At 46.5% G+C, this 26,221-nt stretch overlaps 1 protein-coding gene and 1 long non-coding RNA gene across 4 annotated transcripts; both read left to right on the top strand.

The window, feature by feature from the left end:
* Positions 1–850: 850 nt before the first annotated feature.
* Positions 851–26,200, top strand: srbd1 (S1 RNA binding domain 1). 3 transcript variants are annotated; one of them, XR_015067446.1, is made up of 20 exons: positions 851–1,283; positions 1,380–1,644; positions 1,716–1,928; positions 2,107–2,273; positions 3,155–3,272; positions 3,348–3,486; positions 3,602–3,698; positions 3,766–3,949; positions 7,700–7,803; positions 7,879–7,986; positions 8,057–8,214; positions 8,309–8,399; positions 8,488–8,595; positions 16,573–16,664; positions 18,707–18,789; positions 22,106–22,212; positions 22,287–22,451; positions 22,758–22,904; positions 23,117–23,232; positions 25,116–25,131. XR_015067446.1 is itself a non-coding variant. In XM_085922539.1 (20 exons), the coding sequence occupies exons 1-20, from the start codon at positions 1,219–1,221 to the stop codon at positions 26,161–26,163; spliced, it is 2,886 nt and encodes a 961-aa protein (XP_085778665.1). In that variant the 5' UTR covers positions 851–1,218; the 3' UTR covers positions 26,164–26,200. The 3 variants fall into 3 exon arrangements, 2 of the variants coding, with proteins under 2 accessions (XP_085778665.1, XP_085778664.1); XM_085922539.1 differs by lacking the exon at positions 23,117–23,232 and adding an exon at positions 25,871–26,200 and having other exon boundaries at positions 22,761–22,904; positions 25,116–25,300; XM_085922538.1 differs by lacking the exon at positions 23,117–23,232 and adding an exon at positions 25,871–26,200 and having other exon boundaries at positions 25,116–25,300.
* On the top strand, positions 18,804–22,090 carry LOC147050439 (uncharacterized). Its single transcript, XR_015067447.1, has 3 exons — positions 18,804–20,011; positions 20,148–20,236; positions 20,323–22,090. It is a non-coding gene; the product is annotated as an uncharacterized LOC147050439 (long non-coding RNA).
* Positions 26,201–26,221: the final 21 nt, after the last annotated feature.

Below are 26,221 nucleotides of genomic sequence, written 5' to 3'. Positions count from 1 at the left end.
CAGAGGCTGTACTTTCTGAGACAGCTCAGGAAGTTCAACCTGCCACGGGATCTGCTGAAGACCTTCTATACTGCCATCATCCAGTCTATCCTCTGCACCTCTATCACTGGTTTGGATCGGCCACCAAACAAGACAAGCACAGACTGCAACGAACAATCAGGACTGCTGAAAAGATAATTGGAATCAACCTCCCATCTATCCAGGACTTGTACCTGTCTAGGACCAGGAAACGTGCAAGTAACATCTCTACAGATCCTTCTCACCCAGGTTGCAGTCTGTTCGAACTACTCCCCTCTGGGCGGCGTTACAGAGCTCTGTACGCCAAAACCAGTAGACACAGAGACAGCTTCTTCCCCCAGGCTGTCGTTCTGATGAACTCACACCACTCTTAGAGTCTCAGAGACATTGCTGTGCAATAACATCCTGCTCTTGACGCTTTATTTTGAATTGTCTGTATTATGTGTACTATGTGTCTGTCACTCTGCATCCATTGCAGCCTGATCATCCTAATAGAAGGATCCTCCCATCTGTGGTCTCTTCTTGAGGTTTCTCATTTCCCCTAGTAGAAGTTTTGTGTTTTTCCTTGCCCTCCTGGGAGTTTAAGATCAGGGGATGTTTGAGAATATTTGTCAATTTTCGCACATGTCCTGAATGTTGTTAGTCACCTAAATGTCGAACAGAGGCTGAGATGTACCGAAGTCAAATTCCTTGTTTAGCATGCTCAAACATGGCCAATAAAAATTCTTGAATCTTGTAGCTCTTTCTCTTTCCGTCTGTTTGTCTGACTATCTGTCTGTCTGTCCATGGGTCTATCTGCCAATTATGCAATTTCCTTCTTCGCCTTTAGGTAGCGACAGCGTGCGTTAAACCGACGACGCTTCATGTTTTACTTGTGTGAAGAAGTTAAATCACTACCGGAGTTTATTCCAACCGGACAATTTTACGGACTAACATGGTGTGAATTGTCTGCGAAATAAAGTTGCCTTGCTTATTCTTTCGCTTGTAAGCATCGAAGTCGAACGAAAGTGTCGAGTTCAAATCGTAGTTTGCCGTCCGGACAGTGAGGGAGTGACGCGCCAAATTTGAAATGAGCTCGGTTGTAATTAGACTAGCGAAGAGCAGCTAGCTAAAATAAAGGATAACTTTTTTCTTGATTTGGCGTCTTGTTCACTGTCATAAGGGCCCGACGTCTTTATATGTTATCCTTCTCCTAAAGAGATGAGTCAAAAAGCAAGAACCCCGGTCCGAGTGGACTACGTGGATTCGGTTTCAGACGAAGACAGGTGGGCAATTTTTTTCTGCTGTTTTGTAGTTTCTTTGACAATGTTGTTTTGAGCAGCAGAAAGATTAAGTAAATATATTTTTCTCTCCCACAACAGCAACAGCATTGACAGTGAAGAGGAGTGGAAGCCACCTGAGCCAAAGTCAATTCCTGGTGTCTCAGCTGCAGTTGAGAAGAGACCCTCCAAGAAACCTTCCAAACTCAGAGTGCCTAAAAGTGAGAACGCCAAGAGGGGCACAAAAGCCCCCAAAGCTGGGCTACAGGAGAAAAAGCCTGAAAACAAATCAAATGTACAGGCCGGAGATGTACAAGTACAATCAGGCTCAACAGAGTCTGGACCAAGCGTCAGGACAAAAGAGGAGGTGCAGTACGATCAAACTGAAAACGCATTGTTTGGTTCATTTGCTCATTGTAAATCTGCTTTCCCATGCAGAGGATGTCACATATCTCACAATCAGATACGGGGCCCCCTGAAGTCCCGTCATTTGCTGTCCTGACCGCAAAGAAAGAAGAAGATGAAGACGACTTCACCTTCGATGAGCCAGCGCTGAAGAAGCAGAAGACAGGGTGCCAATCGGCTCGCCGGTCCAAACAGCCGCAATCTGCGGTGAAAGGGGAACTTGATATGAACTGGGACCCCATTGAGGTATTTTGTCTCAGTGCACTTGATTTCTTTTACAAGAAATAGGCAAAAACCTCTTGAATTCTTTTAATTTTTTAAATTTTTATAGAATATTCTTTTTTTCTTTCCCTTAAAAACAATTGCTTAAAAGAGCAATAACTGTAAGTAATTGAAATACTCATACTCATCACTGTGTGCTCAGGTGCTGTCCACACTGACGTGCGTACAGCGTTGGGTTTGCGCTAACATTGTCACGCTGCTGCGCGAGGAGAACACAGTGCCCTTCATGGTGCGCTACCGCAAGGAGATGATCAATCACATGGACGCTGACGCCGTGCGGGATGTCCAGCTGGTCTACGGAGAGCTGTGGTGAGCAGTGTGAATCCTCAGACATGCTCTGAGATGTGCCGTCCACGTCCCAAGATAGAAAATGATCAGATGACATCAAACTACCAGTTTCAATTCTAATTAAATTTGTTGCCAAATATGTTCATTTGTTATAAAATATGTATCATATGTTTTTTATGATGTTGACATCTAACTGAATTTAAGTGGAGCGAGCTCATCGTTTGAAAACTTTCTGTCTGGGGCGATTATATAGATTTTTATGTAGGCTGCAAATACTATGATTGGCAGTAGGTGGCGCCAACCAACCGTCTTTTCGAGTCATATTTAAGACGGGTACATCAATTCTCTCATTAAGTAAAATATCCAAGAGTTAACAAAAGAGGGAAATGTGTACAGAATCAACATTTATGTATTCAGATATTTTATTTAGCCTGCAGTAAAATTTTGAGTAATAACCCAATTTAGAGTTAAGGCAAATTTTTAGGTTTTTTCAATACCCACCACAACTGCAGTGCAGGTGATTCAGGATTTTAGTTAAATACTAGAAATCTAAGTATGTGCAACCTTGTTGCAAACACCTGGCAACCAGCCAAAAAATAAAATAAAATAAATATGAAATATTAAATAGTATAACACCTCTTAGATATTTTCTTTATAATTGTTAAGTGTAACTTGAATTGTATGTTTTATTTTGATAGAATGAGTGTGTTTGATGTCTCTCAAAAAGCGTGCGTACTGGCCAGGACTTCCGTTAGCCAGAAGCAGCGCTGTGCTTTAAGAACATGAATGAATACAATACTTGTATCTTCTCACGAGACAGACAATTCAAATTGTGAACTAAGCAGCCACTTTGTTGTTTACGTGAATTTAATTCATGCCACCTTCTGTGTATCTTGTTATAGCGCTTTGGCAAAGAAGACACAGTCTATAATCACCACTCTAAAAAAAGACGGCCTTTTGACTGCTGAACTTGAAAAAAGCCTGAGGAGCTGCCGATCCGCCGATGAACTGGATCACGTGGTCAGAATGTCCTTTCCAAGGACTAAAATCAAACAAATCAAAAACGCATGTGGTCCGACTGTCTTGTGTTTGCAGTACACGCCTTACAAGAAAGGATGCAAGGTAACCAAAGTGCGCAAGGCCAAAGCACTGGGTCTCGAGCCAGCTGCCACTGCTCTGATCGAGGCGCCGCACACGCTGGATTTCAGGACATGGGTTCAACCCGGAACAGAGGGTGTGATACACGCACACGCGCACGAGTCTATCAACTTACAAATGAGTCTTCTTTTTGTTATTATTTCGACAAACAAATGGACTCTTGAACATGAACCTTTGTGTGTTTTCATCAGGTCTCTCGTCTGTGGAAGAGGTGTCAAGCGGCGTGCTCCATATCCTGGCCTACACTATCGCCAAAGACCCCGAAACGCTCACCTACGTGAAAACATTGTGAGAGCACATCCACACACAGACAAACCCACCGTTCCTCTTTTTGAATATTGCGCCGCACCTGTAGGTGTGAGAATGACGACGTGAGCCTCCATTCGTCGGTGACCAAGACCGCCCTCAAGGAGAAAGAAGTGAAGACGGAACTGAGCGACAACAAGTCGGCGGCTCAGAAAAACAAAAAACAGGATATTGACAAGTTTCACCTCTACTTTGATTTCACCAGCACGCTCCGGCGCGTCCAGCCTCATCAGGTACGCCACAAAGTCCAGAAAGTCTTCACTCTGTCAGTCTCCACTGGTGCCTTGAAATACACATTGAATTTGCTGTGTGAGCACGCTCGTAACAGTCGTATCCCAAACCATCTTTCCCTGTTGAAATCAGCAAAGAGGGAAAATAAACCTCTTGTACTTTATGAGAATATATTTAGGGTACATTGAAGGTGAAGAACTAAACAGTTTGTCCATCATGAGTTTGTGCTGCACTTCCATTTGTTCTGCTCCTCCTTCTGGTGTGGCCACTGAGAGCGCAGAGAATAGTCACGCGGACGCAAGCCAATAAAAATAGTACTAAACTGTGTTTCATTCAAATAACCAGAGAATGTTGATGCTAACTGTTAGCATGTGAATAGTGATTTTGTTGTTTTTGTGTGAATGAATGAATGGCGTCGCTCCAAACCGAGCCTCATTTGATGTGCGGGAAGTGTTTTGACGCCACATAGACCCGCAGCAACACATGCCATCTGTGTGTGCCCTGCACGTGTCGCTTATGAATGCAAAGCCACGTCAGTGGCGGTTAGCCTCCTTACCCCCTTTGTAGCATTCCCCCTACCCCTCACCATGCCCTGACCCCTCCAGTGACTGGTGTGTTACTCAGAGTTGTCCCGGGCCTCAGATGTCACCATGGCTCCCGTCAGCCGCCTCTGTGCTGTACCAGCGCTCTCTGGCAAGCGGGCTCTGCCCTCCAGTCTTTAAATAACACACACACCCGCGCACACACATCCAGCAAGTCCCCCTTGTTCTCTCCTCTTAACATATGTGACATGTCCCCCGTCGACATGCCATTGGATTAGAGCGCTTGACTGACAGACGCTCCCCGGCCCTGACAGCTCTCGCTGCCCCGAGCAGAAGGACAGAGAAGGAACGGAATGAATGAATGAGAGAAGGAAGAGAGCACAGATGGAGTGTTCGTCACTTACCAGCCCCCCAAACCCCGTCAGCTCCTCTTCTCTCCACCCACTTAATTCGATGACTCGCTTTTGTCACAGAGCGTTAATCCGCAGTGACCCCGCTAGCTGTCGGACTGCGGCTAAAATGAACCTTTTCTTGCCATCAAGTCGGCCAGGCGCGGGCTGGTTGAGCAGGTGGGAGACGGGAGGCGTTTGAGAGCGAGATCATACACTTGCCCCCCCTTGCTTGTTCACATTTGCAAATCCACCATCTCCACCCTGTTGGAGGGAAAGGTTGCATACCGTGGTTCAAGATGACATTGTAGAACCTGTAACAAGCAATGTACGTCTTTGCTAATTGAGATACAGCGTAAAAGATTGCATGTGCATTGAGTTCGATAAACTCACCATCTTCTCTTTGTTGGCGAAGTTTATCTTAGAAAAACATTCATTTCTTCAAAGCCCTTTCCTTCTCACGCCTTGAGATGTCCCATAGCCACCAAGGAGGGACTCCTTCTTGACGACTGATTGAACAGTTTGCTAATTGAATCAATCTCAATCTGTCGCGAACTCCCGCAATCACGCTGCGCAATTCTTGAGAGGCACGCCGAGATAGCCAGCTGGGACTTCATGCCATCACGTCAGATTTTAAGGCCTTCTTGTGAAGAGTACGTGTTTACCTCATAGCTATGAGCAGGCGGCGTACGCCAGGACCAATTTGTGGGCCGCGATGCCGCTTACTAAGACCAGCCGTCGGGGGCTCGCCTGCAGAACGCTCAGCATGAATGGAGCTGCTTCATCGATTCAACACTCAGCTTTGATGGACAGGTGCAACTCGTTTGTTTTGCTCTGTCTTTAACATGCAAAAAGCGTGTTTGGATGGAGATGAGCAGGGGCCCCATCAGGGCCGCGGTCTCGTGTGATGACTGAGTCACTTTATCCACAATGGCACTGCCTTAAATAATTTCATTTAGTTAGCGTTTACATTGCACATTCACCGTGTATCAATAATACAATACACAGAGATTTTTTTGAAGTGCTCCAAAATTTGAAGAATTATTTTTTTTTCTTTCCCTATGATTAAATTTGTATCGTACGAATCGATGGAATTTTACAAAAAAAAGTTGTATCATGGCAACAGTTCTATTATGAACAGTTCAGTTCTTGGACTTGATTGACCTCCTGTCCCACTTGCGTCATCCGGGACAGTCTGCATGGTGTGGATGGATGTGTTGATGACAGTATTCCTCTAACGAAAGATAGAGAAAGACAAGGAGTTGTATAGCGAGAGGACAGCGGTTGGCCGGCTGCCCCCGCCTGCCCTCGGGTGCTTTCTGCTGCTTGCCAAGCGGGCGATGATGGCGGTCCGTCCTTCTGCTCTCGTCAGGCGTTGGCCGCTACCTCGCTACCTGTCACTCTGGGCTCCGCGTCATGCGCAACCACGCTCTTCTGGCTTAGTCTTGCATCACCCTTGCTCTTGGATCACCCGCTATCTGTGTAGTGACCCGACCAAGGGAGAAAGTGAGGAACATGCGCGTTTGGCTATGGCGTGCGGCCTCATTTTGTTTTGAGACATTTGAAGGAAAGCAAAAAGAGAAACAACACAGAGGGGAGGCTTCATGAATTTGGTGGGTCGACCCAAAAAAAAAAAATCAAGTCAGAAATCGGAACTGGAAAGTATTTTAAATCTCTCTAAATGTAAACTGTGTCAAAGCCCAAGTGAAGTCTGGGCCGCCAAAAGGTACAGTTGAGTGCATACCTTGGATTTCTCCAATCAAAGGAGTCGCTCAGGCACTTTGACAATGGCTGACTTCCAGATTTTCCTAATTTTCAACTCGACCGCGTTCGTTTAACTACTTGAAGTGCTCAGGCGTGCGCACCCATCGGAAGGTGTGCCATTTGACGAAGATGACTTAAGAAATGCCATGGCAGTCGAGGCGGCCGCCCGCAGCGGAAACATGCCGTCCATGGAGAAATGTACATTTCCACCTAATTCCAGAAAGCACGCCCCTGACACGCCATTAGCTGTGTTTCTCACGTTGCTGCTTTTGCGCGAGGGTGGCGCTGAGTTCGAACGGTTGTGGCACGGCGGGGGCGGCGGGGGCAGGCCTGGCGGTCCTTGCCTGCTGTTGACGCTGGCATACTGGTGGCATTTGTCAGCTCGCTTTTTCCACTTGGGCTCCAGATTGACGTCTCCTTTATCGTGCCTTGCGCCGTGGCGGGCTAAAGGTTCCCCGCTGAAAAGGTCAGACACTTACTACTGTTTGCTTAACAGCATGTAACAACTGATGGGGGGGGTCAAAACACAGCAGCACGACTGGCTGGCTGCGGGACACGCTCAGAGGATCATCATCATTTGGGTGCATGCAGAGTAGGAAATATTTAACTTTTCTCTGCTCGAGATGTGGAGTCAAGTTTGCATGTCATAATTAAAGGACCTCAGCCAAGGAACAAACGTGATCCCTTCTTCATATAAAAATGAAAATCTGCCTTTGATAATACCAAGTTTTAGCTAGCCATCTGTCCATCCACCAGCCCACAAAGTCACAATAAGTCACATTGATTATCCAAGAAAATGAACAAAAAGAGCAAATGCTTGATCATTTGAATCAGTATAAGAGGGGAAGAACTCATGGCTGGCCTGGCCAATGTCATCTCCTCACCTCAACGCCGTTGGAAACCAGCGGAACATCCTCGTCAAGAAAAGCCGTGACTTCACTATATTGCCAAACATTAACAATGATAATGTGATGTGCTAAATAATAATACAAAATTCATGACATTGTATTTTGAATATTGCTACGTTGTGTGAAGTCCATCTTCTTCGCATTCCCAGACGTTGGCCATCAACCGAGGTGAGAGTCTGAAGATTCTGACAGTCAAGGTGAACATCCCTGACAGGGTGAAAAAGAACTTTATATGCTGGTCCATCAACAACAGGTCACATCACTGACACAGACGAGCACACAGATGAGCACACGCGCATGCGCATGCATAACCTTTGTTTGAATGCAGGTGGAAACCAAAAATGTACGCTCGGGAGGACCATCAAGCACTTATCAAGGATTCAGTGGAGGACTCTTACAAAAGGCTTATTGTGCCTTTTCTCAGCAGAACTTTCAGGTTTGCCAAACTTATTTGTCTTTAGCCTCACCGTCAATTCGAGTCTTATTACCCGTGTCCCCGTTTTCAGAACCAACCTGACCAAAGCGGCCGAAAAAGAGTCGGTCGCCATGTTTGTGCGAAACCTCCGCCAGCGCTTGTTGGTGTGTCCGGTCCGGGGCTGCACTGTGATGGGGGTGGACCCTGGCTTCAGGCATGGCTGCAAGCTGGCAATCCTCTCCCCAACCGGTGAGGGAACGAGATGATGATGTGGACCACGGAAAAAAAAAAAATATAGTTGACAAATCCTAAAAATGTTATCTTGTTTCTTTTCTGCTCGCAGGTCAAATCCTCCACACGGATGTTGTCTACCTGCATGGCTGCCGCAATGATAGGGAAGCGGAGAAATTGCGACACCTTATGGTCAATCACAAGTACTGCCACAGCAAAATTATTATTATTATTATTATTTTTGATATGGGTAAGTCACTAACTGTCCTCCCATCCGCTTGTCAACACTAGCTGCGGCAAGGTCATCATCGGCAACGGGACGGCATGTCGCGAGACTGAGGCCTTCTTCGCTGACCTCATCGCCAAGTGCTACTTTCACCCCCTGGACGTGTCCTACTGGTAAGATCTCCCATCCGAGCACCTCAGACTAAAGTAGGGTCACCTGTAAAGCTACAACACGTCAGCGCTTCTCTGTGCTTGTTCTGGCACGTTTGAATGCACAAGGAGCCGTGACCGCTCTGCTGATGCTCTCGTCTTTATCTCTTGCGCAGTTTGAGCGTCCCTCAGGTACGCCCCAGGGGATAAAAATAATCAAAAGCAGTTGTAATACCTTCTCCTCAAATAACTTGATACGGCCAAAGGAAAACACGGTTTCCCTTTCATTGGAGGCTTCAATCTAATTGTGACAAAGCCATGCATAACAACGAGTGGGACCTCTCGTTCACCTACCGAGTGGAAGATTCTGTAGATTCTGTAGCACTTGAATAATGTTTAAAAAATGCTCAGCATTCATGTAACAAATAGTCGTGGCGTTTCCCGTTCCTTTCACTTTCTCGGGTAAATGAAACTCACGAAAGCATTAAGTGCAGAGGTCGTTTTTGACAGTTGCTAGCCAAGAGAGAAGCACCGAAGCCACTTACAGCATGTTGTTAGCGAGTTCTCTGCGCAGGATTCAAAATAATCGTGGGCCATGTCCAGCCTGCTGCTCAGTTGGTTTCATAGAACTTTTCACATTGCTAACTGCAAAAAAATGAGCAGTGTCTGTGGTGCTCTCAAGGGCTAGTTGCTAAAGTCATTTGGACGCTAAACAATGCGGTGCAGTTTTTACTGTTGTCAGTCAGAGGTGATCATCAGGTGGCATTCCTCGTCACAGATGTCGTGGCTGTCGAGTCGTTATCTAAATGAAATGTTCGAGCGTGGACAGGAATGGTTGAGGGACGGGGAATTGGGAAAAAAACAAAAGATGGAGGGCGAAAGAGAGCGAGAGAGAGGGACAGAGGCACACAGGCAAATTGGTATGCACCCCTCCCCTCCCATATTGTCTATTAAAGACATCTGGACTTTGTTTCACTTTGGGCCAATTAAGGGGATGCTTTGCGGTGCAGGTTGTGTCTGTAAGCGGGCCCGGCCCACGCTTGGGCGTGCAACGCAGCAGGAGCTTGCTCCAAGCATAACAAGCCCGGCGGCCTCACCGCGCTCGCCGTGGCTCTGTTTGTTGACTCGAGGTTCGCATCGGGACCGCAGCCTAGAATCACGTAAGCTGGAATGCGTATCATTCCGAGTTCATCAGCGGCAACACCTTTGCTCCAATCACCCGCCTTGTCGTCTTCTTTTACAGACGCGGTGAAAGCACGGCGTTATTACATTAACGGGATTGTTATGAGTCGAGATATTTTTCAGTTGAGGCGTTCCAGATATAATGTCTCTCTTGTTCGTTCTTATCATGGAGCTATTTAGCCTTTGAAAGACATTTGGAACCATTTTTTGATTGATTATTCATATCACCCCGAATTATATTTGTACAACACTTTCATGGGAAATTCACAAGCCCGTTGATTGAATTAATCATGCTGTTAGTATTCCAGGAAGTACTCAAAGCACGCGCCACCGCTTCACTCCGAAATGACATATGGCCCTCTGTGTGTATAGAAAGCATCTTTGATGCTAGGGCGGAAAGTTCCACAGTGGTATTTTGTATTTATGGATGAGACCCTGAAAGTCTCCAGCTGCTTGGCCTGCCACTTTGGACCATCATCGAGTTCCTCAACGGGGACGATGATTGGTCCTCTGGTCTTCCTCCCCCGCCGGCTGACCCGCGACCGACCCCGACCAGTCTCATTATGACGGCGACAAACAAGTTTGTTATCTAAGATGAGCAGTGTGACGTCTTGCCAATTGCTAGGACTGCCTTTGGTATAATAGTCACCCAATTTCAGTGACATTTTGGGACTTGACCGTAGTGTCAACATCCTGAGATTCAAACAGGGGTGTGTGGCCTTTTCCTATTCACTGTACATGGATGTCGATGCACGGAAAGGCTGCAGCCTAATTTGCGCCGTCTGCTTCCCGTTGCCCGTTGTGACTTCCTTGTGTCTTCTGCCCGCAGCCCCCACTCTCACCCTTCCCGCCTGTCTCTCTCACTGTCCTTCTGCCTCAGTGCTCGTCTGGAATGACGGCTAGAAATGGCAGCCCGCCGGCTTTCCTGAACTTGAAATTGCGTCCGATTTTATAGTCAATTCTTCGACGCTTGCGGACACTTTGATATCCATGCGCCGTTTTGTTGGTGGTGGTTGTTTACGTACAAATGGCGTTACATTCCCTCACATTATTGCATACTCACAAGCTGATGATTTCAGTCAGTGATATTAACAGTTGAACAAAAAAACCGACACAAAAATGTCCTGCTTCAAAAACACTTTGAAATGATGTCATCTGTTATAATTGCAGTAGTGTTTAGGCTTCTTTGTTTTTTGTTCTTTTTTTTTTTAATTCAAGATTTATGCACACATTCCAAAATAATGAGACAAGTCATCTGGAACTTCAGCTTTTGTTCCACTGCAGCGAAAGGTCCCCTTCAATAGCGTGAGTCTCGTGTGCATCGACAATGACAAGTTGACCATGTCTGGTTCAAACAAGCTGATGCTAATGATAGCGGAGGGCAAGAATATGGGGAGGGGGGAGTTAGAAAGCTCCTTGGGCAGTGGTGATGATAGACAGATGGACGCACGCACGCGCGCGCACACACACACACACACACACGCACACACGAGAACTTCCGGCCGATAACGACGACTCATTTCTTGACCGCTTGCTTTGTCAATGAAAAAGGCAAATTAACCTTTGGAATTGAAGTGCAACAACGGAGTTGATCATTGGACTTGCTTAGTTTTGAATCTTAGCCAATTCAACTGTTCCGTCTCTGATCTACTCAGCTGTTTTCTGGATTGGTTACGCTAGACTCTCCGGCGGCTTTCATGCCTTTGCCCCAAGTAGTGGCCTGACTCTCTCTCTCGCTCTCAAGTAGTAGTCATCATTCCCTCCCTGATTGGCTCCCACGGGTAGATGTCTTCACCATACGCCCTTGACCCCGCCCTCCAGCAAGATGAGATAATTTCGAGGGACGAGCAGGACAGCCGCAGCCGACCGCATTGATGGCCTTGTGTATCTTCTGTCAAGAACAGTGTCTGGGCCCACTGCCAGGCGCCGGCTCGAGCGAGCGATGACGAAAACGCAGTGGCGGCACCAATCTGTATTTTTGAGGACTAATTTTATGATTTAACAAATACAGTGACCGCAGTCTATCCAAAATGTTAATAAACTTCAATATGATTATTTCATAAAGTAAAACTGAGGTTTTGGCTTTCTAAGGAGAAAATCTGCGCGTGTACAATTTTTAGGCAACTGTTAGTGTACGGAAATATTATGCAACTAAATGAAAAACGATAATGTTCCCACATCACTTGTTTAAGTGAGAATAATAAGCAAACAACAAAAAATTTACAAAATGACATTTATAAAAAAATAAAAAAAAAATAGTTAACGTTAAAGTCCCAATGATCATCGTCAAAAAAGAAAATCAGTTGAGTTTGAGTCTATCTTTAATCTGAAAAGGTCCAACTAGCTCATCCTTAACAATACCAGCTCTTACCAGTACTCCACCTTCACCTTGCTGATGTCTGAATCGAAGTGCTCTGGGCCCGACACTGATCCAGCCACGGGCCCATCCATCTGGTCCGTCAAGAGTCACTCTTATCTCACCAGTCCATAAAACCTTTGAAAAGTCTGTCTTGAGATATTTCTTAGCCCAGTCTTGACGTTTGAACTTGTGTCTCTTGTTTAGTGGTGGTCGGGTTTCAGCTTTTCTTACCTTGGCCATGTCTCTGAGCACAGAACACCTTGCATTTCTGGACACTCCAGGTAGGTTGCAGTTCTGGAATATGACAGCACTGGAGGATAACGGGTTCCTGGTGGCTTCACGTTTGATTCTTCTCAAATCTTTGGCAGTTAATTTACATATTTTCTTCTCAACACGTTTCTTGTGACCCTGTTCGGTGATCACGCTGCAATATCTTGGCAATTTCAAGAGTGCTGCATCCCTTTGAAAGACTTTTCACAAATTTTGACTTTTCAGAATCAGTTAAATCTGTTTTTTGGCCCATGTTGCCAAAAGAAAAGACGCTGCCTGATAATTATGCACACCTTGATACAGGGTGTTGACCTCCTTAGGCCGCACCCTCATTACACAAATACACTTCACTTGATATGCTTAAAACCACTAAGCCTTCAAGTTTAAACAACCTGAAGTTGGAAAATACGCATGAAAATGATAATATGGTCAAAATGCTCACTTGCCCAATAATTGTGCACACCGTGTATGTTCCTGACAGAACGCAGCGATGAGCTGCAACGCACCTTATGTTTTTGATTGGCATTGATGCTTCCAAATGTGTCCGTCAGGCGAGTTGCTTCACATGGCGCTGATTCGCCCGTCCCACATGTCCTTCTTTTAACATTTGACGAAACTTATTTACCGGCCACTTCCGTCAATCTTTAGCAGCTGTGCTTTAGTCTGACAATGGCAGGAGAAGTTTTCAGTGCGTTTCCTTTTTGTGTCACATGACCGGAGTGCATTTACAGTCATTATCATGCTGCCTCTTCTTCCATTAGCAACACGTTTTGGCCCATCAGGCCTCACACCTGGTCAACTTCTGTCTCTTCACCTTCCTTCAGGGCCACGCCAGTGTGACAGAAAGATTTGGGGTTCCGTCTTTAGGTGTGTGCGCGCGTGTGTGTGTAAGTGCGCGTGTGTGTGTGCGTGTGTGTGTGCGCGTGCGTGCGTGTGTGTGTGTGTGTGTGTCCGTGCGCGCGCGTGTGTATGAATCTGTGAGATAGACGGGCCATTGCTGCAGAAGAATTGACATGAGTGTCTGTGAGGCTTTGCTCTTTTCAGATGTGCCTCACACTGGCAGTTGGGCTTTGTGTGTGTGTTTGCGCACGCGGCCCTCCCTGCCTGCCTCCTAGCGTCTTTGCTGGAGACTGACGGCCCTTGACACCTGCCATTTGGACGCTTTTCTCTGTGAAAAATGTCATCGTCTTCTAAGCCGACATGTACGCGTTTGTGTGTGTGTGTGCCCGCGTGTGTCGTGTGTGGGCAGAAGGAGACATCGCTCAAATGTGTGTCCCGGAGGTGACGCTTTGCAGCTGACTGAACAATGGAAGCGAGCTGTTTGAGCAGCCCCATCCACAGCGACTTTTGTGTGTGTTTGTTTGTGTGTTTTTTGCATGAAGACATTTGGGGTGTTAATTTGTGACCTTGCAGCTTCTTCCAGGCTTTTACTTGACGTCAATCTAATCTGAGACACACGAAAGTCGGCTTGAAAGCTTCCCTTTTTGAATGAAACTCCTGAAACAAATGAACTTATGTCGTGACGGGGTGGACACTTATGGAGACTTTGTCCAAATGTTTGTTCACCCTTCTGTTTCCAAACCACGCTTTCCCTCACTCGTTTGCGCTCAAGATTTAATAGCCTTTTCCCTCATGGGTGCAGCATTTCATCACCAAGTTGCTTTTTCAAATAGTGTGGCACATTTGACCATGTGGGGCATTCAATGCCATTCACTAACAAGGCATTGGATGCTAACTCAAATGACACGTGTGGATAGCGCCTTCCCCCTCCTCTCCCTCCCGCCTCCTTCCCGTCAACTTTTCGTCCTCTGTATCAGATGAGTTGGTGATATTATCACCCCCTCATCTTTTCTGACTGATCTGATGGGCTGTTTATAATTTACAGGCAGGCTTCGTGTGTGTGTGTGCGTGCGTGCGTGCGTGCGTGCGTGCATGTGTGCTTAGAGGCTGTAATGAGGTATCAAAGTGTGTATCCGTCTCTTGGGATATTTGGACAGCAAGCGGGGGTCACTCATTTTGTGCGTCAGGCCCAAGGGTGTCCGTGTGCATGTGCGCCTGCGTAGCTTCCTTCAAGACCAACACTCATATGGAGAAGGATAGCGGGAGCCATTGGTTGTGACTTTGCCCCGGGAAGGGACGGCTTCACTGGCAGGGCCCGTGTTTCTTCCATGTGTTCACAGTTGATGGGGGGGAGGGGGGTGCGAAAAACGATGCCCCCTGCCTCTCCACCAACCCACCCTCTCTAGCAGGACCCCACAGGGCCTCCGAGTCATGTCTTTCCAAGCAAAGGCAACTAATGACTTTGCGTGACCCATGCAGGCCTCGGAGCTGGCCAGTAGACGAGCTTCTGGTCTGCCACGGCAACCCGCCATGCTGTGAGGGCTCAGAGCTGGATCTGTGACTAGTGTGCCGTTAGCCGGCGGCCTTCTCGCCGGCCTCAATTCATTTGAATGTGATCGGGACTTGGCAACGCTCGCTTATGCTTTGCGATGTCTTTTCACCCTTTGTCCCTTGATGCGGTGATGTAGTTGGCAGAGTTGAGCCGACTTTCTGTCACGCGCAGAGCTCCTTGTTTTTGCTTCATTTGGAATGGAGCTTCTTCGGTCCTCTAGCCGAGACCAACGCGGTAGTCGAGTCAGAATGATGATAAATGCTTCCAGGCCATGAATATGAAACCATTAAACAGAAAAGCACAAAGCAACCGTATTGTGACACCCTTGCGCAAACCTGTTCACTGTGTGCTCTTTGTAGGAGCATTAAAATGTAGGACTCGGTGTACTAGCTTGTAATGTGGTCAAAATTTGGATTTTGAACCACATTTTGCCAACACCATATCGTCAGTCGTGGTTCAAATCACTCATGCTAAAAAAGTAGATGTTTGACAGGTCGTGCCTGTGTTAAGCTTCCTGCGGTAGCAACCGTTAGCCCAATTTATATTCTCATCACTTGTGATTGAAAGTGTCTTGTGTGTTCAATTTGAATGTTGTGTCGCAGTTAATGCGACTTCTTCTTTTAGCGTCCATCTCAATGTGTGTGCCGTTGGTTTAATTATCGGCTCTGGCTTGACCTCTCTGAAGGTCATGTGCCACTGCTCGTTAGCGGTGTCACCATGGTGATCTGTCAGCTGTCAGCGCGATGGATGGCGATCTGACAAAAAGAACAGTGGGGCAGAGCAGGGGGGAGGGGGGCTGGCGGTGACCATGGATCGCTTTTTAAATTGCGGGCCTGCGGCAGGGTTTAGCAATGCGTGCGTGTGTGAGAGTGAAAGAAGGCTGTAGTTTAAATTGTACAACATTGAGAGGAGGCACTGACCTCATCATATTTGAAAGCCCCAAGGGCAAACCCCCTTATTCTTTTGCTTTTTCCATCTTTAGTATCTCTTGAGCCAAAAGCAATTGCACTAAAGCCTCCAAATTTCGATCAAAAACAAATCGTCAACAAGTTCTTTTATATATATATATATATATATATATATATATATATATATATATATATATATATATATATATATATATACATATATATATACATATATACATATATATATACATATATATATACATATATACATATATATATACATACACACATACATACATATATATATATATATATACATACATACACACACACACACACACACACACACACACACACACACACACACACACACACACACACACACACACACACACACACACACACACACACACACACACTTCCTCTTTCAATTGATATTTGTAAAACGAATTTTTTTCCTGCCAAACTTTGTACTTAAGGTAAACCCCCCCCCCCCAAAAAAAACGTTGCTTGCTTGCAGTACATCCGGACGTCCGCTAGATGTCAGTATCGTAACATAAGTAGAGAAGTCACGACAGTCTCAGTGAATTTCTTTTTTTTTTTTTTTTTTTTATAAACGTAGTGCTTGCTTCCTCGATGATTCGTCAACATCCAGCTCGGTTAGAATCCATAGGAAAGTAACTTGTGCAGATGGTCTTTAAAATTATTATTTATTCTCACAAAGCTCACAATTTAATGAAGACGAATTATTAAAAAAACTTATGTAGTAAACATTTTTCCCTTGTGAAATTGCTAACGTGGCCAAAAGTCTTTTCTTATTTTGTTTTCTCAAAATATTGCAAATTTATTCCTCACCTTTTATGTGCCCCCCCCCCCCCCCCCCCCCCCAGTATCACCAACGAGGCCGGCGCATCCATCTACAGCGTGAGCCCTGAGGCGATTAAAGAGATGCCCGATTTGGACCCAAACCTTCGAAGTGCAGGTAATCTTGAGCCGTGGCATTTTGATGATATTTCCACTCTAGCAGGACGATTGCCACTTTAGATCTGGCTTTGCTATTAGACGGGCTTATGTCTCTGCGGCGTTCCTCCACGTCCTCCATCACTGAACACACAGCGGCAACACTGAAACACTGTTTCCGAGAACAAATGTTTCCAGCAGACTTCCTCTATAAAAAGCCTTAAATCAAGCGAGACTGAATTATTCCTCACCCGTTTCCTGTGATCAGCCCTCTATTTTTTTTGCGGCCATTCCCAGCATTTTGGACGACGTGGCGGTGTCACGCTGGTATTCTTTGAAATGGCCACAAAGGGGCGATGCGCATGGAGCTTTAAGGGGATTGCAAAATGACTGTTTTTGTCTTCACTCTCTCCTTCTTAACCGGGGTACACACATACTGATTCTTAGTCTCGTTACCTTTTTGTGTGTGTGACATTTTCGATGAGTCAGCCTGGACCTTTTCCCAGCTATCACCAAGGCAAGCTCACGCTTCGCCTCCCCAAACACATGATAATCTTCAGGGACAACGGATAATCGGACTTTGCCAACAATTGCTCAAAGGAGGAAGATGCTCAACTACAGCCAAGTTATCTGTATGTTTGTACCGCGCTTTAATCAATTTAACTGCTTTAACATTGACTTTGATTGACCCCGACTGGCTTCGAGTGGATTTGGGAGAAAAAAGAAAATTCACTCTTAACACACACAGCACCTCAGTTTAAGTGCTCGGTATAATCTTCTGAAGTGGCTGATAATCAGGCCTTTGGTGGCGTCTCCAGAAACGGTTCTTAAATGGCGTAAGGAAAGCCCTCACCTGGCTGCCTAGGTGACAGAGGAGGCTACCCCACGTTGTCAGCTGATCAATCACGACTGCCCAGCAAAACGATCTGACTTCTCTGCCCTCTTTGTGCTTGAAGTAACACTAAACTGTCGTGCCCATAAACTTTTAATAAGTGGCGGAGAAAAGAAGACAGTGGGGTTTGGTGGGTGCAGTGAGCAAGGGCAGGTTTGAAACTCCATCCCTGTCCAAATATTTTCTCAGGCTGCAGTGACGGAGGAGAGAAAGAGGGAGAGGGGAGCCCTTTATTGCAGACATACTCCCTCCTCACTCCACAGCTCGTCTTGTTTGGTTGTTGTTGTCGTCATTGTTGTTTTTCCTCTTATTGCCCTTGTCCTCTGCTAGCAACATCCAAGTCTGATGTCCCGTAATCAACACTCATTCATTCTTAAAGACGTCTTGCTTTGGGCAAAACACAAACAAACAAGCGCTCTGTCATCACCATTAAATCTTCATCCATCCATCCATTTTCTGAACCGCTTAGTCCCCACGGGCGTGCTGGAGCCTATCGCAGCCGTCATCGGGCACTAGGCGGTGGACACCCTGAACTGGTTGCCAGCCAATCGCAGGGCACACAGAGACGAACAACCATTCACACTCTCACCTAGGGACAATTTGGAGTGCTCAATCGGCCTATCAAGCATGTTTTTGGGATGTGGGAGGAGACCGGAGTGCCCGGAGAAAACCCACGCGGACACGGGGAGAACATGCAAACTCCACACAGGGAGGACCGGAGGTGGAATCGAACCCACATCCTCCTAACTGTGAGGCGGACGTGCTACCCAGTGCCCCACCGAGCCGCCCACCATTAAATCTATTTTTTAATATTATTTTCCTAAAATGACAAAATGTTTTTTCTCTTAAAATCAAATTGTTGATTTAGTCTTGTCCAATCTTTTTTTGGGACGGTTATAAATTCAATGGAGTCCAAATTGTGTGCATGCGCCTGTGTAAATGAGTCCCTCTCCACAACAAGCCACAGATGCGGGGGCTCTAATTTAAAGGCAGCTTTAATTATTGCAGATTGAATCTGGCCTCCCCCTCAGGCCTGAGAACATTTGCATTTTGGGGAATTAGAAATAATGCAGCGGTGAATATTCCAAGACCCGCTTTGGATAGTTTGCGGCCTTTCATTGAGTCTCCGGCGACACCTCATTGGCTGGCTTGACGTCTGTGTATGTCAACAGTGTCCATCGGAAGACGCGTCCAGGATCCACTGGCGGAGCTCGTGAAGATCGATCCAAAACACATCGGCATCGGAACATACCAGGTAGGAGGCTTCACGGCGGCTCCTCGTATTTCAGGGAAAACACAAATATGGGAGGGAGGATATAGAAGAAGAGGCGCCCGGGGTTGGAGATCAAGTCGGCTGAGCCCTGTGTCAACACATGACGCTAACGCTCACCGCTAACTCAATTAATGACCCGGAGTGATGTGCGTTTTTTTTTTTTTTTTGCTACGTGTCATCCAGATGTGGATGCGTGTGTATGCGTGCGCAGCTTTTCCCTCCATGCGCATCAATCGCTTTGTGACAACTTTTAAATGCTGGACTCTCCCTTTCGTTTGGAGAGAGCCATGCAAATTTGATGATCCCAAATATGTGTGTGCTCATATTTGTCGTTGTGTGCGTTGAAGCCCGCTTGGGTCACAGGGCCGCGTCTCTCATCACATGACTCTCCGGGGTGCCGGCCGGGTGCTCGCCTCCTACCCTCAGATCATGTGACTAGGTCAACATCAAATGATAATATAAGCGGGTAAATAAACCCTGGGTGCTGACAGATAAGAGACGGGGCATCCCTCCGATCTGTGAGCTCTCGCCAATTTCTCTTTGTGTGTGCGAGCGCCGTGCAAGTTTGTAGGAGCTCTATTTGTTCGTCATCCTGTACGTGTGCTTCGTTACATTATGAGATTTCTGAGAGATGATTGCTTGTGAGGCCCAAAGAGAAAAATGTCACTGGGGCATGTGTAACTTGAGCCAACTGGCACAGCGGGGTCACCCATTGCCTCTCCCGCCGCTTGGGCCGTTGAGTGACAGCTTGGAGAGAACGGAGGAAATGAGGAAAGTGGAGGAGCGTTGCAACCAGATCGGACTTTACGATTGCTGTGGGAACGTCGATTTTGCTGTGGCATACGTGGGTTCCATACCTTTTAAAACACGATCATTGAGTGTTCAGATTTTATGCTATCATTGACATCAATTGGTCTGAAGTTAGACACTTGAATGGTGTGAAAGTTATTTGAATCATACTATATACACGCACACACGCACACGCACGCTCACACTCTGCTGCATAAGAAAACATCGCCCGCCTGCCTGCCGGATATTAAGCCAACTGTCACTCTAACCTCCTTTATTTTTCCCACCCTCCTCTCATCCTGAGTTGGTAGAGATGGTGTGCAATCAGTGCTGGAAGCAGAAATCCAGCAAAATTCCGCCATCACACTTACAGTCCAATTGCTGGATGGCTGCCTTGATAAAAGCGCTTAAAGTGGCAAGTACTGTTCTTCCAGTGGAATGTTTTTTCTGTAAAAGCGGCTCGTGACTCCTCATTCCCATTCCGATTGAAAAATCACGTTTATATAGCGGGTTTATATATCTCCAGGTGAATCGCATAACTGCATTTTCAGGTGGGTTTTGGATTGGCAGTTTTCCAATTGGTTCCTTCTTGCACAAATCAAGTCACGTTACATATGAAGGTTTCAACTACAACGGGCAGGTCTGTGTGTGTGTGTGTGTGTGTGTGCGTGCATGTGCCTGCGCGCGCGCGCGTCGTCACTCATTCTTGAATGATTTGGCCCACAGGGGAAGATGAGCAAAGACTAACAAGAGACACAGATGGATGGTTGTGAAGCGTGGGAAAAAACAATCTTTGAGACTTTTATCAATGGGAGAAACCTGCAATTTTAATGACTTCCTACTATGTCAGAGGACGTGAATGACTGCATGACAAGGGAGGTTGAGAGATGAGTGCAACTTGATATTTAAGTCATTCAAAAAAAACAACAACCCTGTCACTTCCTGTGAACTGTCTCCAGGTTGACAAGCAAGAGTATCTTAACGCATCAGAAATATTTGAAAGGAGCCGATAAAAGGCAACCGCCACCATTTTGTCTGTGTTGCTAAAACAACCACGCTGTGCTACGACAACAACAACAAAAACTGAAAAGTGTTTCGCCCCTGAAAGGAATCACCAAGTGCAAATTGCATCCGAGTCAGAAATTGGGAACGTTTCTTTGTGTGTGTGTGTGTGTGTGTGTGTGTGTGTGTGTGTGTGTGTGTGTGTGTGTGTGTGTGTGTGTGCGCGCTATTCTGACCTGCACATTAAGAATGTGAGCGCAGGTGGAGGCGCAAACGCCTTCATCTACGCTTCTCGTGTGAAAACATTCTCCCCCGGTGTAACATTTCAGGTGATTTCCTCTCCAGCGCTCCGTACTCTCGCTCGTCTCCGCCCTCGTTCACACCGACTCATCAATCATTCACGTGCTCCCGCTTGGGAAATGGCAACGTGGTGTCATTTCAAGCCTCATTTTTATTGTCTTCACAATGCCTCTGGCTGTGTGTGTGTGTGGGGGGGGGCTCAGGATTCGAAGGAACCTGCAATCAATTAGTTAGGCCTGAATTATCATTTTAGTAAGTTTGCTAAGTTTTTTAATGGGGATTTTGGTTATCAGAAACGTATTTTTCATAAACGTATTTTTCGAGTATTTAGGTCATCTTAGAGTCGAAAAGGTCGCGTGAGCTCTGGCTCAGCGTTAGCTAAAATCATATAGCCTGTTTAAGTAAAAACCTTGTCAGGCCTGAATTAGCGTTGAGTGACGTAGTAACGACGTGACACAATTACTTTTGCGTGTTCCATTCAGTGCACGGTGCACAATACTTTTACAAAATTGAATTTGACACGTAAATAAAACGAGCGTAGCAGCTTGCAATACTGTGCCAACGGCGTTTTTTTTTTGCTGTCCTGCTTCCTTGCTGGCTTTTAACTTGAAAGTGGTTCTTGTGAGCTTGATTGTGTTACGACTCAAGCAGACTCGATCACGTTCGCAGTCGGTAAATGTCCTTTGCTTGTCTGCTAATCATCCGGCATTTGCCGAGGTATTGGTGTCCAGTGTCGGCCCTCTTTGATCTTGGTCCCCCATCCCGCCCCCTGTCCTCCTTAATAGCGAAAACATTCCAAGCTTTTTTTGCAAGCTCTTCCCAAGTTGTTGTTGGGCTGGTGGCTGTGACGCGCACAGAGACGAAGAGTTCATCGAGACCATCTTTATTCGTCGCCAAGTTAAACACCAAGCGCCTTTGCACCGTGCGATCTTTCCATCTGTCAATCAGAGCTCCTTTTCCCGTCGTTGTCAGTCAAACGTCGCCCGTCGTGTCAGGATTTGTTTTGGCTCGGCCGCCGCTAATCTCTTTTTCGGGATGAAATTGAATCATCCTCCCAGGGGACTTCCTGCCTACAAAGTTTCAGATGCCTATCAGAATGGTTGATGAAACCAAAGTTTGGGATTACAGTCATTTGACCTGCTTCTGACTTTCTTTTGGTGTGGGCTCACCTGAAAACATTTCATTGCTTCGGTATGTGTTTTTCCAGCACGACGTTTCATCCGCTGCTCTGAAGGCGGCGCTCGACGGCGTGGTGCAGGAGTGCGTCAGCTTCGTCGGAGTCGACATCAACATCTGCTCTGAGGTTCTGATGAGGTAGGCGGACACGTCACGGAACTGTTTTTAGACCGCTATGCAACGATATCTTTGTTGTCGTCGTATTCATGTAGGCACGTCGCGGGCTTAAACATGGGAAGGGCTCGCAACATCGCCGAATGGAGAGAGCAGAACGGGCCCTTTGTCAACAGGGAACAACTCAAGCTGGTCAAAGGCATGGGACCAAAGAGCTACCAGCAGTGCGCTGGCTTCATCAGAATTAACCAAACTGGCAACAGGTACCAAATACCATTTTTGCAAGTTCAATTAAAAAAACAAAAACTAAAAGCTATAGAAAACGCAATCACAAAACCGTCACGATTCCAAATTTCAGTGGAACCACAATCGGACCCAGAGCGACTTTGGATTCCGTCATTTGTGTGAAAGTGGTTCCAATAATTTTAATGAATTATTTGTAGTCTTGTCTCGGCTAAAGACTTTTTTCATGCATATTTGTCCTGACAATTAGGGCTCTACTCTGAGCTTCCGCTGCACAGTAGTGGTCAATATTGTACTTTCTAATTGATTTTTTCGTCATGTCACAGCAGCGCCGAGCGTGCGCCACTGCCATTGCTGCCAGCTAAAGCGGTTGCCAAGAAGGTCAAAGGGAAATGCAGTGTCAGCGTCGCGACACATGTCAACCCTTTGGACCAGACCTGCATCCACCCAGAGTCCTACGATGTGGCACAGAGGTACAGGACATTACGCGCACGCACACACACACACACACACACACACACACACACACACACACACACACACACACACACACACACACACACACACACACACACACACACACACACACACACACACTTGGCCGAAGTTTGGACTGGGATAGAGTCGATTTGGACGCCTTCTCATATGGCGGAGCTTATCGTGGCATTCTTGATTCAATTTTCAGAGAGGCCCTCCGCTCCGCAAGAGGAGGCGTGTCGGCTATGGGCTCTGCGAGCGGCTGAGGAGCAATTGCTGACAGGGGCGATGCCCACGGTCCTCCGAAGCACATGGAATCAAAGCGTGCGTTTCATGTTGACTTGTGAGCGTGGGAGCCCTCTCTGCTCCAGCTGTAGTCACTCAGCCGTGTTTAGTCTACACGCCTTGTGACACTCGAGGCTCCGATGTGCTTTTTTTAAAGGTGCGAGGCGGCCGGGTGCGTGTTTGGCGCTTGTGGTGCAACTCTCCGGAACTTCCATCACCTCACCACCTCTCGTTGCCTCTATCGTGTATTAGGGCAGTTGTTTTGGAACACCTAAACACACATTTTTTGAATATTTTGTGTTGTTATCCTTTTCTCATTAATTCACAACCAAGCTCAGTTAAAATAATAGGTGGCACCAGTGGCGGGGAGGAGGGTACAGAGGAGGGAGGTATCAAATGTATTTGAGGTAGGTGTTTACTTGTCCTACAGTAAGTCAAGGTTAACTAATGGCCCGGAGTAAATTAGCTTGTGCAGTGGTGCAAGAATCTGCTACTCACACATCCCAAAATACAACGCAGTTGCAAAACTGACAGGAAGGAGGATGGCTGAGGAATGTGTGTGTGTGTTTGTGTGCATGTGTGTGTGAATGCGTGCGTGCATAGAGGGGGTGTGCAAGGAATATCGCGTTCATCACATTAGAGAAATTGAATCCCCATTACTGCTCACAACCCACGCCCCCCCCCCACTGTAACCATATACAACACACACACAGCAGGGCTGAACAATTTTGAAAAATAATCAAATTACAACCCTCTTTATTGCAATTGTGATTTCATATGCAATTATTTTTTCAAAATCTTCATCCCATGTTTGATTGAACCAACACAAGCAATAAATGAATCTGTATGGCAATAGCAATAACAAAAAACTTTGCTTTATTCTTCGTAAGTGGTCTGATGGCTTCGACCTGTGCTAAAATCGAGACAATTGGAGCATGAATTCATTTGTGGACTGCACTTCCTAAGCACTGAACCTATCTAGACACAATATAAATAAATACAATGTATATATATATGCTAGCTCCTTAAAGAAGGAAGACTCATCCGTACAAATGTGACATATATTCTGTTGCCCCTCACAGCTGTCTGGGGCATTTTACGCGTGCCCCCTTCACATCCGCACTGGCCGTACCGCTGCCTAATAAGCATTTCCCAACAACATTTTCTAGGAAGCAATGTTATGTGCGTGCCCACCTGTTGAGTCCATCACTGCGGCGAGTGGGTGGGAAAGCTGGGGGGTGGTTCTGGTTGGCGTCAGGCTACCAGCGAGCGACATCCATCACAAGCACCATCCAGCTGGTCCGCACAGGGAGGCAAATGCATTCACATCCATCACCAGCTGTGGGGAGTCTCCACTGTAAATAATACACACGCACACACACACGTTTATACATAAGCTTTATTTGCCACTGCGGTTCCCATGCCACTTGGAGTTGGTGCCGAGTATACGTAGACGCACACGTTAATAGCTTTGAATGGGTGTCAACATCCCCAAAACAGGAGATTTTTCTTGGCGTGCCACACAAGTGGAGATGAGATGTGACAGCGCGCTGGGATGGGAGCACAGTCAATGTGTGTTGGATTTAGCAAAGGTGCATTTTTAACATGTAAGCAGCGCTACATTTTCTCTCAGTACTGACACCACTACCTATAATTTTTTACCCATGATTTTTTTTTTTTTTTTATGGGGGGGCATTGCAACTTGTACAAAAGTAGCACCATGATACTTACGTTTTTGTAAAACCTACAAAAGTGCCCAAACAGGTCTAGAAAAATAAATAAATAAATAAATAAATGAATGAATGAATGAATACATTTGGTGCTCGTTCTTGCGTTTCCATTGATGGGTCGATCACGGCTGGTCAAAGTAGCCCAGCCAAGAGAATTCAAACTCATTTTTTTTTTGTCATGGTTATTTCTAGGTTTCTTTCCCTCATTGGCGGCAGTGCCAGCCAAATCGGCAGTGCGCATCTCAAACAGAGTGTGGAGCAGAAAGTGGCCAAAAGCGGCATGGACGAACTGTCCAAAATGCTCAGCACCACTCCCGAGACTCTCGGGCTCATTGTCGATGGCCTTACCCAACCTCCCGGCTTTGATATCCGGCAAGGTAAGTCCGTCTCACGGGGACCCCGACCGGAGCATCGTGCTGAAAAAAACGCGTGCTTCAATGACGTGTAGTATTGATGTTGCGATCCATAATCTACTGTATGTAATTAGGAATTTAAGAAGTGTCACACGTGAGTGATACTTAATGGGTCGATGCGTTGTCAACCTAAATGACGTCGAGCGATGGAGCTCTGATTAGCCGGCCGGTCACTTGCGAGTATAGAGCGCTTGTGCGGGCGGGCCTCCGTGACCACAATGTCAAAAACGAAGCTTCTCGGTGACGTCAAGTATCTGCATCACGCTCAGCTGAGTCAACAGACAGCCTTGGGCTTCTCATGTTGTTAAGTGGAGTTGGCCCTCAACATTTCCTTTCCTTCATTGTTTGCTTTAAAACGACAGAAAGGAAGACAGATATCACTTGGAAAAAAAATGTAAAGAGGAAGATTTTGTTACTTCCTGAAATGTAATCCTGCTGTTTTACGGCCTGCCTCTTATTTTTCCACCGCATCCCTTTCCCCTACTGCCCCGAAGCAACTGACGTGATGTCATCTTGTGTCTTTGCCATCCCCAGATTTTGGGCAGGAGGACTTTAAGCGAGGCATTGTGTCCATTCAGGACCTACACGTGGGCGCAGTCCTGACGGGCCGTGTAGAAAACACATGTCTATTCGGGGCTTTCGTAGACATCGGCGTGGGCCGCTCGGGCCTCATCCATAAGAGCAAAATTACTTTGGACAAACTGCCCGTTGGCAAGCACCGCCGCAGCTTGGCCTTGGGACCTGGGGAGAGGGTGGAGGTCCGTGTGTTAAATGTGGACGCTCAGAGGGGACGCATCGGCTTGGACCTGATCCGGCTGCTGCGCTGACTTGCACTTTTTTGTTCTTTGGGAAGACTCGCTTCCACCACTGAATAAAAAAAAAAAA

Source organism: Syngnathus leptorhynchus, chromosome 10 (assembly GCF_054491065.1).
Source record: "Syngnathus leptorhynchus isolate UIUO chromosome 10, UIUO_Slep, whole genome shotgun sequence".
NCBI classification, from domain to species: Eukaryota; Metazoa; Chordata; class Actinopteri; order Syngnathiformes; family Syngnathidae; genus Syngnathus; species Syngnathus leptorhynchus.
Note: the sequence above shows the minus strand (reverse complement) of the source record. Positions and strands in the feature narration are given on the sequence as shown.

What these genes read in the sequence shown, in the direction of transcription:
- srbd1 (XM_085922538.1), top strand. Translation starts at nt 1,219, where the DNA reads ATGAGTCAAAAAGCAAGAACCCCGGTCCGAGTGGACTACGTGGATTCG. An exon ending in CCGATGAACTGGATCACGTG is followed by an intron (nt 3,273 to 3,347) that starts GTCAGAATGTCC and finishes TTGTGTTTGCAG; the next exon opens with TACACGCCTTACAAGAAAGG. An exon ending in GGTTCAACCCGGAACAGAGG is followed by an intron (nt 3,487 to 3,601) that starts GTGTGATACACG and finishes TGTTTTCATCAG; the next exon opens with GTCTCTCGTCTGTGGAAGAG.